Genomic DNA, 13364 nt, shown 5'->3' with positions numbered 1-13364 from the left:
TACCAGGTCTCGCTTGCCTAACCCCCCATATACTTGTTCCGCTGGTAATCGGTCGCGCCGCGGAATGCAGAGCGGGTGTAGGCCTCGATGACTCTCCCCGCAATCTGGGTGAACTTTCTCTTACGACCGGGCTCACATGACCAGGAGCACATGACCCATCCCGCATCAGGCCAGTTGCTAATCGAGGTTCAAGCCGTGCAGGCTCGCGAACATCGACATCAGATCCTCCAATCGGCCCTCACATCCGCTCGTTGGTCATATGAGCCCATGGGAGTCCGTTCAGTCCGGAGCCGACAGTTGTTGGTGGGTTCGCCACCAAGCTCGGCAGGGCCCAGCAAGACAAGCTTCATTGCGTGAGGAATGCTGGCTGGATAAGCATAGCCCCGTGAGAACCTGCATCTCAATGTCCTCTGCTCAAAAACAGTGTCTGACAAACGACAACCTCACTCACCTCATAACACCATGATCCGCAGGCTCTTTTATCAACCCTAGTCTTCTGTGGGTACAATACACACTCCCTCTGACTCCCAGCCGCGGGAGTGAAGGGTGCCGCCTGTCCGAAGCCGGATACGTGTGCGGCAGGCGAGACGAGCTGCAGCACTTTCGGACGGCCCGAGTGCGTCAATCTTCAGACGGACGCCTACAACTGTGGCCGATGTGGTGGATACTGTGCGCACATTGGCAATGAGTGCCGTGGAGGCCGGTGCGAGTGCCGCGACGGGTTGACGCGATGTGGCTCGACATGCCATAATCTCATGACTGAGTATTTCCGTTGCGGCGCGTGCAACCGCTCGGTGAGTCTGGGAAGGATATCCAGGTCTGGGCTTACAAGCAGTGCGGGCCCGGCCAAACGTGCATCGAGGGCGTCTGTCGCTAGAGTCTTTCCTGTGCACGGGCTCGTCCAGTATGATCAATGGACAGTATGAATGCAGACTGTGGCTGTGAGCTTCTCAAGCGACTGATACTTGGAGCAAGGACCACAGATGTTGGGAGTTGACGGAGTATGAGTATGGCGGCTGTCTGAAGTCGCGAACGTAGCTGTTGTTGCGCGTCATTTCACGGACTCAGTGAAGTGGTGCGGGCTTTGGTAACGGATATTGATGGGCATGTCCCACAGGAACATGGCGTAGCTGTCCTGGGGTCATCTCGGATGTTTGAACTCTCACGTTGTCAGCCGCTTGGAACACTCACGGTCGCGCTTTTGCTGCGTTGCAGGCTCTTGCTACCCCTGTTCTGTCGAGTGGATGAATCCGCCGTATGTTTCTTCACGTTGTTACTTGGCTGAGTTGAGCGCTGAGCGCTCTGAGCAAAGGGTCGGCACAAGGTGGGGCAAGGTATTTTGGTCCATCACTGGAACCACAATTCGCATCATCTTCTTCATACCATGACCACCGAACGTCCCACTTACAACGCCAACGCCTATGTTTCAGACCGTCCGCCATACCCGGAGCGTGTGTTCGAGATTCTGGCAGCTTATCACGAAGCAGGCAACGGAGGCTTCGGACATGCGATCGACCTGGGCTGCGGTCCAGGTGGGGTGAGGGTGCACTCGCGGCTGACACTGAGGCTTCATGGCGCTTGAGCTGTCCAAGACATTCGAGAAAGTGTCAGGCCTGGATCCTGAGGAGGGCATGGTCAAGGCAGGCCTACAACCGGAAGGCAAGCGGATCTCTTACCACGTCGGGACGGCGGAGGACCTCGGCGCCGTCGGAATCGAGGATAACAGCGTAGACCTCGTGATCGCCGGCGAGGCGGCCCACTATTTCGACCATAGTGTCACCTGGCCTGAACTGGCTCGCGTCCTACGCCCCTCGGGCACGGTGTGCTGGGCGGTGAGACATCTCCATGTTCGGCTGACATAAGGGATACGGGCGCTTGACGATTGCGGGTAACGACGCTGCCAACGCCGTCATTGCACAATTCATGGATGAGACCCTCGCCGGACACTGGAGTGAGCCAGGCTGGTCCATTTCCGAGGGGCTGTACGACCGCATTCCCTTCCCAATCACCCCGGCCTACACGCAGGCGACCGAGGAGCTGATAGCTACCCTCCCTGATCTCACCGGCGATGGGCACCCAATCCAGGCCAAGATCGCAGAGCCCACTCCAACTGGCGGCGCGGGATGGGACGCCACTTCGGCCATCCGCCTCAAGAGCGGCACCACTGCTGGGCAGTGGTACCTTCGACAAAGCTGGACGCCGCGACAGTTGGAGCGCATCTTCCGCACCTGGAGCTCTGTCAAGCGGTACCAGGACCATCAACCCACGGACCGATCGGCTAAGCTCGACGTTGTTGGACGTGTAATGGCGGAGCTGACGCCGCTCCTTGGCGACCAGTTTGCAGTCGTGTGGCCGTTTGTGCTCATGATGATCAGGCGAGATGCGCTTGCATAGATGCTAGGTTGAAAGGAGGCAATGAATCAGAAGTACGGTGCGGGCGTTGCTCTCCTGTGACTGTCTGTCATGACGCGACAATTCGCCGAGACATCGGTCTAGTTTTGTGCCGGTACAACTGTACAAGTCCACCTACCGCCCCAAGCATACAAACGCCCAAGTCCGTATCCCGTGTCTGGGTCAGCATTGAAGCGGGCTCGGCGCAGGGCTAGTGTACTATGAGTCATGGATGGGTCGTTATTCCACCGGAGCCGCCAGCTACGGGTCGTCTTAACGTGTCAAAGGAATATGTCAGTGGCTTCGGCATCTTCTGCCCACCATCATCGGACTGACATTGTTGCGACCACCCACTCCCGCCCTCCATATACTCCACACGAGCTGCGAAGATGCCATCGGTTCTCCATCACCAACGCCATGTCTATCATCATCACGAAAGTCTCCTTCGAGCACTACGAGCCTGGCGCTGCTTTGGGCATCGCCACACCCCGCATCTCATGGCGCTTCGGCGGTGACGCCGAGAACTGGGAACAGGCCAGCTACGAAATCGCGATATCTCGCAGCGGTCAGTCGAACTCCTTCAAGGTCGAGTCGAGCGACAGTGTTCTTGTGCCGTGGCCCGACAAACCACTCACCAGCCGGGAGCGTGCGAGCATCTCCGTGACGGCTCATGGAAAGGATGGATCTTCAGCAGCGGCCCAGGTTAACGTCGAAGCAGCCCTGCTCCAGCCAGCCGACTGGACCGCACAGGCTGTATCGCGTCCGACGTACCCAGACAATGTCGCCAAGCGCCCTTGTCTTCTCCGTCGCCGCTTTGCGCTCGAGACACTTCCCAAGACGGCCCGCCTGTACATCACCGCCATGGGGCTGTACGAGGCGACTCTCAACGGGCAGCGTATTGGCGACCACGTGCTCGCTCCGGGGTGGCAATCTTACTCGTACCGGCTCGCGTACCAGGTCTTTGACGTAGCTCCGCTTTTGAAGGAGGGCACAAACGAGCTGTGCGCGTGGGTCGGGGAGGGGTGGTGGGCAGGCCGGCTAGGCTTTCACACTGGCGCACGAGATATTTGGGGCACGCGTCCCGCCCTTGTTGCGCAGCTCGAGGCCGAGGGCAAGGTTCTTGCGCAGACAGATGACGGGTGGGAGTGGGCGGAAGGCCCGATTGTTGGCTCCGAGCTCTACGATGGGGAAGCTTTCGACACGACTTTGTCCCTCACCGCATTCAAGCCCGCAGAGGTGCTACCACGCCCATTGCACCTCGTCGCGCCCCAAGCTCCACCGGTGCGCCGTACAGCGCATATCCCCGCCTCGGAAATCATCATCACCCCGAGCGGGAAGACGATCGTCGATTTCGGACAGAACCTCGTCGGTTGGTTGCGCTGGAACAACCAGGTGGATGGCACGGGAACCGTCACCATTCGGCACGCCGAGGTGCTCGAGCACGGCGAGCTTGGCACGCGGCCTCTCCGGTTTGCGGACGCTACAGACACTGTCGTGCTCGGAGGCAAGACCGAAGGGCATGAGCCCAAGTTCACCTTCCACGGCTTCCGGTGAGCCCGGCCGGCGTCGAACCGCAGCACAGCTGACCTTAGCTACGCCGAAGTGACCGGCTTCCCGCGGGCAGTCGAGAAGGACGATTTTACCGCCGTTGTCGTGCACTCAGACTTTGAGCGCACGGCCCATTTTGAAAGCTCGCATAAAGAGCTGAACCAGCTCTACTCGAACGTTGTGTGGGGCTTGCGCGGCAACTTCGTCTCAGTGCCGACAGACTGCCCACAGCGCGACGAGCGATTGGGGTGGACAGCGGATTTAATGGCATTTGCGCCCACCGCGTCAATGATCTACGACGTGAACGGTCTCTTGAGCGAGTGGCTAGGCGATGTGGCCGCAGAGCAGCTGGACTACGGCAAGGGGCGACCGCCGTTCGTCGTGCCGAACATCCCGCTCCCAGGGCAGGCGCGCACCGACACCCCGCCGCCTGTGGCTGTGTGGAGCGACGTGACTACAATTACACCGCTGGATATCTACACCACGACTGGCGACGTGTCACTTCTCCGCGACCAATGGCGGAGCATGAAAGCATGGATTGATGAGGGCATTCCGCGGACGGATGCTGGGTTGTGGAAGCGCGTCTTCCAGTTCGGCGACTGGCTCGACCCGCGCGCCCCGCCCGAGGACGCGGCAAACGGCATGACGGACCCGACCCTTGTGGCCGACGCTTATCTCATCCATTCAGTGCGTATTGCAGCCAAGGTCGCGTTGGTCCTGGGTCAAGAGGAGGACCAGCGCCGCTACGAGTCTGAGGCTGCGCGCCTCCTCGACGCATTCCAAGCCGAGTACGTCAGCCCCAAGGGCCGCATTACGTCGGACTCCCAGTGCGCATACGTCCTCGCCCTGCAGTTCAGGCTCGCTAAAAGCGAGGAGCAGGCCGAGTTTTGGGCCGCCACGCTAGAGCGTCTTGTCCGACAGGGCATATTCAAGGTCGGCACGGGTTTTGCGAGCACCCCCTTCGTACTCCTCGCGCTCGCGGCCCACGGGCGTTTGCAGGTAGCGTACCGCATGCTGCAGGAGGGCGAGTGCCCGAGCTGGCTGTACCAGGTCAAGTGAGGCTTATGAAGGAGACGCGCTGACTGCAGGATGGGCGCCACGACCATGTGGGAACGCTGGAACAGCATGCTACCGAGCGGCGAGATAAACCCCGGCGAAATGACGAGCTTCAACCACTATGCCTTCGGGAGCGTCGGCGCGTTCTTGCACCAGGTCATTGGTGGTATCCGTGCCCTGGAGCCCGGATGGAAACGCATCGCAATCCATCCGCGTCCTGGTGGCACACTGACTGACGCGGCGACATCGTTTACAACCCCTTACGGCGAGGTCAGCTGTCGCTGGGTGCTCAAAGGGGAACGTACACGCATCGAGGCGACTGTTGTTGTGCCCCCAAATACTACCGCCGAGCTCATGATCGGCGATCAGAAGTTGGCCGTCGGAAGCGGGACGCACCGGGTTGAGGGTGTATGGAAAGACGAGAGCGAATGGCCTCCGCAGCCCATCTCGTACTTCCACTTTCCGGGTGACGAGAAGAAGTCAACCTTTGTGCCGTGAGGGTTGGACTGCAGGATGCTAGCGAAGAGTGATTAGATTGTGGAATGTGACAAGCCGCTACTTCTCAGCGATCAACTGTTCCCTATTCCGATACTGCCATTCGTTCATTCACTCATCCTGATACAACTGCACTTAGGCTCGTTTTGTCCACGATAACCCCGGCATGTCCCTCACATCACATCGCCTCAAAGCTTTGCCGAGACCAGCTCCCCGTGATTGTCGTATTCGTTGTATCGCTCCCAGTCAATCGCGATGGGCGCGTAAAGCAGCTCCTCTGGAATGCCAAATCCAGCGACGAGGGGGATAGCGTCCGGCGCGAGGTCCGCAACGGCCATAGACAGACGATCCTCCACCGTGGCCGCGATGTCGGTAGGGACAAGCTTGTGCGTGATGAGGTAGCCCAGCTCGCGCTCGACGACGGCGAGAGCGTGTACAGTCGCGACGCGGGCGAGGACCTTGCGCGTTGTAGGGTCGGCTTTCTCCATCTGGACGATCACCTCGTCCATACACAGGCGCTCGCCATAGGCTGCGGCGGCGCGCTGGATGGCTACGCTCTCCTCACCCATCCACACCTCGAAGAGGGGGCGGCGCTCTTTGCCGAGCTTTCGGGCGAGCGAGGCACCGAGTTCAGAAAGGGAACGGTGTGAGAATGCCCTGATGAGCTCGGCGAGCACATGTGGGTCAGTGATGTCGCCTGACGCGGCTGCGCCGGTAGGTAGCTTGACCTTGCCGGCCTCGACGCCGGCGAGAAGCTCCTTGGCGACTTTCTGCATCAGCACCGAGTTGTCGCCCTCAGCCGTGATGCCAGCGTGCGCGAAGGAGATGGTGCCCGCAAGGCGCGACGCTGCGAGATACCCTTGCCCGCCACAGCGCTCGCGGCAGATCGAGCCAGTACGCTCAGCGTGCCAGGTGACGAGCGGCTTGATGACGCAAACCTTGCGGACGACGTCCTCTGGGTCGCTATTGGGGTCGGCCCAGAAGGCCTTGACATAATTCATGCCCATACTCAACGCATACGTGCGTGCGAGGATGGTGATGAGCGCGCGTTGCTGCAATTGGTAGTTTAGGATTGGCGTGTCCGAGAGCCCCTTCGGGCCAACGCCGAGGCGTGTGGCTGCGTACCGGATGGCGATGGTAAGCGAGGACTTGGCCGAGCTGAGAGTCATCGCGGCGATGCAGAGGCGGCCAGACAACAGCTGATCGGCAACTTTGATGAACCTTCCGCGACGGCTACTAATCTTGGAGCAGAAAGAACCAGACTCGTCGACCTCAGAGTAACGGTTGAGAAGGTTCTCGCGAGGAACGCGGACATTGTGAAATGCCAGGAGGGCATTGTCGACGCCATCGAGACCCTGCTTGCGACCCATGTCGCGAATGGTGACATTGGGAAGCACCTTGAGGTTCTTGTCACGGATTGGCACAAGGAGTGCATGTACACCCTCTTGCTTGCCACCAACGCTTAGCTGCGCAAACACGATGCAGTAGCGCGCATGAATGGCCCCGTTGCTGATCCAGTACTTCTGGCTCTTGGGTGTGGGTGAGTCGACAACGAACTCTTGCGTCTTAGGATCGTAAACAGCCGTCGTCTCCATCATGACCGCGTTATTGCCGTACGATAATTCTGTCAACGCGAAGCAACCCGTAGAGTCAAGGCGGTCGATCTCGGGCAGGAGATGGCGATGGCGGTCTGTGCCGAGCTTGAGCAACGTTCCGCCAAAGAGATTGAAGTGGACGGTCATCTTGGTTGCGCCGCCGCCGTCGACCATGCCGAGCAGCTCGTGGGCGGCAAACACGTTGAGCGGGTTGCGTTCAAAGTCGAGGACCGAGATGAAGCCCTGACGTGCGACGGACTGAAGACGAGCGAAGGCGCGGTCGCGCTCCTCGGCCAAGGGGATGTCGAAGCGGGGAACAAAGAGGTCGCGGTTGTCTGCCATGTACCTTTTGAACTTTGCGCGGTTGTCGCGGTTGTCTGGGTCGAGAATCATGTTGAGGGCCTCGGGTGAGAATGGAGCGGGGGGGTCATTGCCGTGGATGGTGGAGAAAGCGGATGGTGAACGGTGGGGAGGCATTGTGATTGCGAGCTTGGACAGGTTGAGGCGACAAAGGAGAGGAGACGAAGACGCAACAAGCGCGAGTGGAGAACGAGAATGAGGATGGGATCATGGGAATTGGGAACGACAGGTGCGGAACCAGGAGCCGATCGTGCGGTCAACTGAGCGCGTCCCAGGCACCGCCATTTAGCAAATAATGTCGTACAGTCATGCACAGTCACCCACGTCGCGACCATCAATCACAACTTGAACATGTCTTCATGTCTTCAACATGTCTTCATCATCCATCCTCTCGTCTCATTCACGCTTACATCCGACCATCCATATCTCGCTCACCCAGACGCCATCTGCACCATGCCGTACGTCTATGAGATGTTTCCGCGCGACTGGCGTCAATCTTCCTTTCCTCACGACTTGATCCCACACACGCTCGACCAGTGCGCCGCACTGCATACATTCCCCCCGGTGGCTCCCACCTTCTACGACCGTTTGAAGGAGATTGAGCTCGCTCAGCCTCAGCCTCCGGCCACCCCCGCCCCGCAACATTGCCCATCCAGCCGGATCGCAGCGCTCAGCGATTCAGGCCAGCAACCGTCATCCTCATCGACGCCGGGCACCCGCAGGACTCGTCACCCGACCGCCCATACGCACGAGCTATTCTTGCAGCTAGGTGGCCGCGTTCGGTAGGCCTCAGGCTGACGTGCGCTGACGTCCGCAGGTTTCAAAGGTCAACGACGCCCATTCACACGTTCGTCCACAACTTGCTCTCGCCCGTCTTCGCTGCCATGGAACGCCTCTCCGACTCCAGAGCTGAGGTACTCTTGCTCCGGTGGCACGACGCCCTCCGCATGCAGGAGGCCCGCCTGTGGGCTTTCGCGTCTCTCGACTCCGTCTGGCCTCCCACACCGTATGCGCAGCGGGGCCCAAGCACCACGGACGTGACGTTGGTCTCGAGCCTTCCCGACAACGAGGTGGGCATCACGGGCGAGATCCTGGTCCCGTCAATTAAGCAACTCGTACACGCCTTCTTTCAATCGAATTGGATCGACACACTGTCGCATGTGGTGGGGGCAGCGCCGGATGTGGGCTCAGGGACGGCGGATATCGCGCTCCGTCGGCCAGCCGACTGGACCAGCCAGTCCAAGCCCGACTGGGACAACGTTGAGAAGTTTGTTATCGAGACGAAGCTTCTTTCCCCCCAAGTGAGCTACTTGTCTGCTTGTACTGACAGCGTAGGACTGGGCGTCCCTCTTCCGTGCTCTCGACGACGACCTTGACGAGGGTTTCAAGTTGCAGTACAACACCCGGAGGGGATACGTGATCGACGTCGAGGGCGTCGAAGGAGTGTGGTGTAGCGTGCTTGCTCAGGTGCGTTCATCCCAGGGTCAGATGCCAACTAACCCAGATCACGGAGGAGTTCCACCAGAACCGGGCCAAGTTCGTTCTTGTGACAGACTACGAGCGCTACGTCCTCTTCGAGCTGGAGGACAGCACCACTATCCGGGTCAGCGAGGCGCTGTACCGTGACCGCCATGCGGTTCCGGACGACGACGTGCTCAGGGCCGACCAGCGGGACACGCGCACGACCCCGATGGAGCTTATCTTTGCCCTCGTTATGGCGGCCAAGGAGTCGCCCAACCCCGGAATCTGGCATGACATGGCGCGCGTGGACCAGGCGGTCAAGCATGACATGGCATCCAAGAAGGGCCTGGGCCAGCACCTGGGCAAGCGGCGGCGCAACGACGCATCGGACGCAAGCGGCGACACCTCGTCGGCTGGCACGCCCATGACGCTGGCGGTCACCCTCCAGTCCGGGCTGTATGCCGCGGGCGACCGGCCGAGCTACTCCCTCCCTCTCGCCGGACTCGTGGGTGGCCGGCTCAAGATACCCGCCAGCCGGCCCGACCTTGTCGCGACGATCGTACCGCTCGTCAGTGCGGGCGCGCTCGCGACGGCCGACGCGTGCCCCGAGACCTCATTTGAGTCGGATGACCAACCGAGCCTGTGCTGGTCGAGCGACTCGGACATCGCCGCCTTACCGTCCGTCGGCCTCACGTTCGACGAGTTCATCGGCGGCGGGCGCACGTGGGACGCGTACGCCGGCACGCTCGCAGTTGCGCTGCCCGGCGGCGACAGCGCGCGCGCGCCCGTGGTGTTCAAGCACGCCGAGACATCGGGCCTCGAGACATCCGCGCACGCCTGGGCAGGGTACCACGAGTGGCGCGCCCTCCTGGGCGCAATCTACACGGAGGCACACGTCCTCCTCCGCCTCGGGGTCTCCGCGCCAGGCGTCGCGCCGGACTTGTATGCGATGTGGGACGACGTGGGAGAGCCGGGGCGAGCCGGAGCAGGCAACACGGCGGTCCCGCGGTGCCACATCGTGATGGCGCTCGAGGACTGCGGCCACGCCGTGGCGCGCACCGAGGCCGAGATGCGCGCGCTAGATGCCCACACCAAGAGTGACATTATCACCGCGTACGCGCGCGTGCACGCTGCGGGCGTGCTGCACGGGGACGTGGAGTCGCGCCACGTGCTCCGCGACGCCAAGGGGACCATCCGCATCATTGACTGGGAGGGTGCGCTGATCGGCGCGGACGCGGACGCGATGCAGAACGAGATGCACGAGGTGCTCGTCATGCTCGGCCTGGAGGAGGAGGAGGAGGAGGAGGAGGAGGAGGAGGCGGAGGCGGAGGTGGGGAAGGGGTATGGCGTGGAAGGCGGGGAGGAAATGGGGAAGGGGGACGTCGAGGTGGTGTAGGCATTCTCGACATGTGAGGATGAATCTCTGGTTGGACTTGTTGGACTTGTAGTAGCCTGGTCGTTTGTATGTATGTTGATCCGATCGAGATCGAGCCATTGGCGATGTGTGGGACCCCCATTTCGCCCCCAGCCCGGTGATTGAGGGGGAAGAGCACGGGCACGAGGAGGCCAAGGCATGGCTTCGTATTTCTGGCATCGGCGTCGGCGTCGGCGTCGGCGTCGGCGTCGGCGTCGGCTCCCGGCAAACGCAGAATTCGGCTTCGCCTGTTCCTTCGACTCGACATTATTATTTTCCTCCACTCATCAGTTACGGAACCTGTGGTTACCCAATGCCTCTAAACTCCACTCATCGTGCTTGCTGTTGCCCGCCACAAGGTAAACGTACTTTCCATACCTGGCCCGCAGAAGACAATCAGGTCGACGCCTCTTCATCGCGCACGCCGCCCTCCTCAGTGAATCGACATGTCACGCGACCCGTCTACCCCAAGGCGGGGAGCTCGATTTCGGCGTTGCCCTTGCTGTTCTCGAGCTAAGACACGGCGCGGAAAGGTCCCAGCTTCTGGAAGTGTTATCATCAGATGAAAAACTAATACCTCGGTCTTCCTCATAACTTCTCAGATCGCAAGGCTATGCGCCAGCGATGCATCATGCAATATCTGCCCTGTCAACTTTCGATTAAGATTAGTCTTGCACCCAGGCAATCTTAGGTCTCGTAGACTATGTCCACTCCCGAGCTACCAGCTGGACATGCAAGAGCCGATGGATCAGCAGAGCTACCCAGATGGGTTACTCACGCCCTCTCTCAACCCGTGGATTGAATTTCGTCACCGGGCTTCTACATCGGCCGGTTTGCACCAGCACCATCTGGATTCAGCTCACCCCCGTCGCCGCGCGCAATGTCACTCGTACAGACCAGAGAGCGATGATGATGATGAGGAGGAGGAGCGGAGCGCACCCAGTTCCACAGCCAACCTCCACCCGATCTGCAGGGCTTACCCAACAATTTCGCAGCTCACAAGCGTCATCGCTCTTGGCCCCTGCAACATGTGATTTTCGCCAGGAGAGCATCTTCCTGCTTCACCTGTAGACGATTCCATGCATAGTATGACCGGTACTTGAGTAAGAGCGTGGTCCAGAGGCGAAAGCCACTGCAAATCTCCATCCTATTGGCGCGAAGTATGGCGAATCGTGGGTTGTGAATGTGTTCGCGAGCATTTATACAAAGAGCGAGATACACCAACCCTAGACTCTTAGCCCGCCACATGCCGTCATCGCCGCAGCTGCCAAGTGCCCAGATACACATCGAAGATCAGAGAGCCAACGGATGTCTGTATCAACAACGTCGACGATATTTTTACCTCTCATGCTCCCACTCTCCCACTCTCCTTCGACCACCAGCACACCGTGCGGACATGTACGTCGACGATCCGCGCTTCAATCCCGCAGCTAGAGAAGACGGGCCAATTCAACCTCTAAGTGATGACGAAATCGACCGGTTCGTCAGCGACATAAACAAGAACAACGATGAAGCGATCAGCTACTCTGAGCTCGAGACGATGCTCGACAACGTAGCTCGTGAGCTCAACCCCGCGCTCGACGATGACAAGGCCGAGACGTCATCTCGTCACCTTTTTCTGCGTCAACTCCTTGGAACAGAGGTCGACGAGATCCCCGTTGCCGAGTTCAAGAAGCGCGTCAAAAGCTGGCGCATCCCATCACTCAAGCAGGAGACTGATGACGACACGGACCAGGACGATTACATCAAGAAGATGGGCGCCGTTCGCCGTCTTCAGAGCTACTGGGCAGTTCACGGCCCAATGATCCTGTTCTGCTGCATAGTAGGCAGCATGATGCTTGCATTTGGCGTCTGGCAACTCGTCAAGTACCTCGGTCCTGCATACCGTGGGGCGCTGGGATGGGGCGTCGTTGTTGCCAAGACCTGTGCAGGTTTACTCTACCCTACACTCTTCTTCTTACTGCTCTCCATGGCCCGCTATCTGTCGACGATGCTCCGCATGTCTTACAGCATCTCGCGCTTCGTTAACTTCGATCTTTCGCAGAACTTCCACATTTACATGGCGGTACTGGCGACTTTTCTTGGGACCGTTCACGGTATTGCACACCTAACAGGTGACTTCATCTGGATTGCCAACTCCTACCGCCCTGAGCAGCTGCAAGCGCTGCTCGGTGATGGCGCCAGCTGGGGCTATCGCGACCTCATCAAGTCGCGAGCCGGCCTCACAGGCATCATTGCGCTGGCTTCCTTCTGGACCATCGGCCTCCTGTCACTACCGTGGGTTCGTCGCAAAAGCTATGAGGTGTTCCAGTTGGGACACCTGCTGATGTACCCGATCATCGGCTGCTTGATGGCACATGGGACGCAGGCCATCTTGCAGTGGCCAATGCTCGGTTACTTTCTTGCTTTTCCAACCTTGCTCGTCCTTACGGAGAGGGCCACTCGCTTGGTCCGCGGCTTCCTTCCAATCAAGGCGACCATTCGCATTCTCGACTCAGAGACGGTATCCATCAAGGCCGAAATACCCCAGTCTCGCCTGTTCCCGTACCAACCGGGCCACTATATCTTCCTCCAGGTGCCCAAGATCAGCCGTTGGCAATGGCACCCTTTCACTGTCAGCACATGTTTGGAACGTGAGATTCAGCTGCACATCAAAACGGACGGCAACTGGACCAAAAACCTGCGTGCTCTGGCGACTGAGGATGAGAAGCCGGTGTCGATCACTATCGGCGTGGACGGGCCTTTCGGAGCTCCGGCTCAGCGGTTTTACGACTTTTCGCACACAATCCTGGTTGGCTCTGGTATCGGCGTGACGCCGTTTGCGGGGATCCTGGCCGATCTCCAGAGCCACGAGGATGCACAGCGAGGAGGTCCCGATGAGCAGTCACTCAACGAGAAGCTGCCGCACCCCGCTCCAACGAGCGACAAGCCTTTGCGCCCTCATGGACCACGGAGTGACAGCACGGATGGAAGCGCACAGGGGAGCGAGACTGTCACTCCCCGCGGACGGTCGCGCTCCCTTCGGCGAGCGTCGTTCCCTCTGA

The 13364-nt window shown here is 59.8% G+C and overlaps 6 protein-coding genes across 6 annotated transcripts; 4 read left to right on the top strand and 2 right to left on the bottom strand.

Annotated features, from left to right (window-relative positions):
• Positions 1-488: 488 nt before the first annotated feature.
• Positions 489-749, bottom strand: COLE_07600 (uncharacterized protein; the record flags this gene model as incomplete). Its single annotated transcript, XM_018423808.2, has 1 exon — positions 489-749. One exon carries the CDS (start codon positions 747-749, stop codon positions 489-491), a length of 261 nt encoding a protein of 86 aa, XP_018277068.1.
• A 635-nt stretch (positions 750-1384) lies between these two features.
• Positions 1385-2394, top strand: COLE_07599 (uncharacterized protein; the record flags this gene model as incomplete). Its single annotated transcript, XM_018421484.2, has 3 exons — positions 1385-1532; positions 1567-1832; positions 1864-2394. The coding sequence occupies 3 exons, from the start codon at positions 1385-1387 to the stop codon at positions 2392-2394; spliced, it is 945 nt and encodes a 314-aa protein (XP_018277067.1).
• A 414-nt stretch (positions 2395-2808) lies between these two features.
• On the top strand, positions 2809-5493 carry COLE_07598 (uncharacterized protein; the record flags this gene model as incomplete). Its single annotated transcript, XM_018426854.2, has 3 exons — positions 2809-3941; positions 3984-4994; positions 5028-5493. The coding sequence occupies 3 exons, from the start codon at positions 2809-2811 to the stop codon at positions 5491-5493; spliced, it is 2610 nt and encodes an 869-aa protein (XP_018277066.1).
• Positions 5494-5678: 185 nt separating this feature from the next.
• COLE_07597 (uncharacterized protein) lies at positions 5679-7562 on the bottom strand (the record flags this gene model as incomplete). Its single annotated transcript, XM_018423807.2, has 1 exon — positions 5679-7562. One exon carries the CDS (start codon positions 7560-7562, stop codon positions 5679-5681), a length of 1884 nt encoding a protein of 627 aa, XP_018277065.1.
• Positions 7563-7796: 234 nt separating this feature from the next.
• Positions 7797-10302, top strand: COLE_07596 (uncharacterized protein; the record flags this gene model as incomplete). The annotated part of the gene is made up of 4 exons (XM_018426206.2): positions 7797-8227; positions 8263-8746; positions 8781-8912; positions 8950-10302. The coding sequence occupies 4 exons, from the start codon at positions 7797-7799 to the stop codon at positions 10300-10302; spliced, it is 2400 nt and encodes a 799-aa protein (XP_018277064.1).
• A 783-nt stretch (positions 10303-11085) lies between these two features.
• Positions 11086-11391, top strand: COLE_07595 (uncharacterized protein; the record flags this gene model as incomplete). The annotated part of the gene is made up of 1 exon (XM_018419557.2): positions 11086-11391. The coding sequence occupies one exon, from the start codon at positions 11086-11088 to the stop codon at positions 11389-11391; it is 306 nt and encodes a 101-aa protein (XP_018277063.1).
• Between the last annotated feature and the right edge of the window lie 1973 nt (positions 11392-13364).

The sequence above is a fragment of the Cutaneotrichosporon oleaginosum genome (assembly GCF_008065305.1).
Source record: "Cutaneotrichosporon oleaginosum strain ATCC 20508 chromosome Unknown ATCC20508_contig08, whole genome shotgun sequence".
Classification (NCBI taxonomy): Eukaryota; Fungi; Basidiomycota; class Tremellomycetes; order Trichosporonales; family Trichosporonaceae; genus Cutaneotrichosporon; species Cutaneotrichosporon oleaginosum.
The sequence above is the reverse complement of the archived record's forward strand: the minus strand, read 5'-3'. Positions and strand labels throughout refer to the sequence as shown.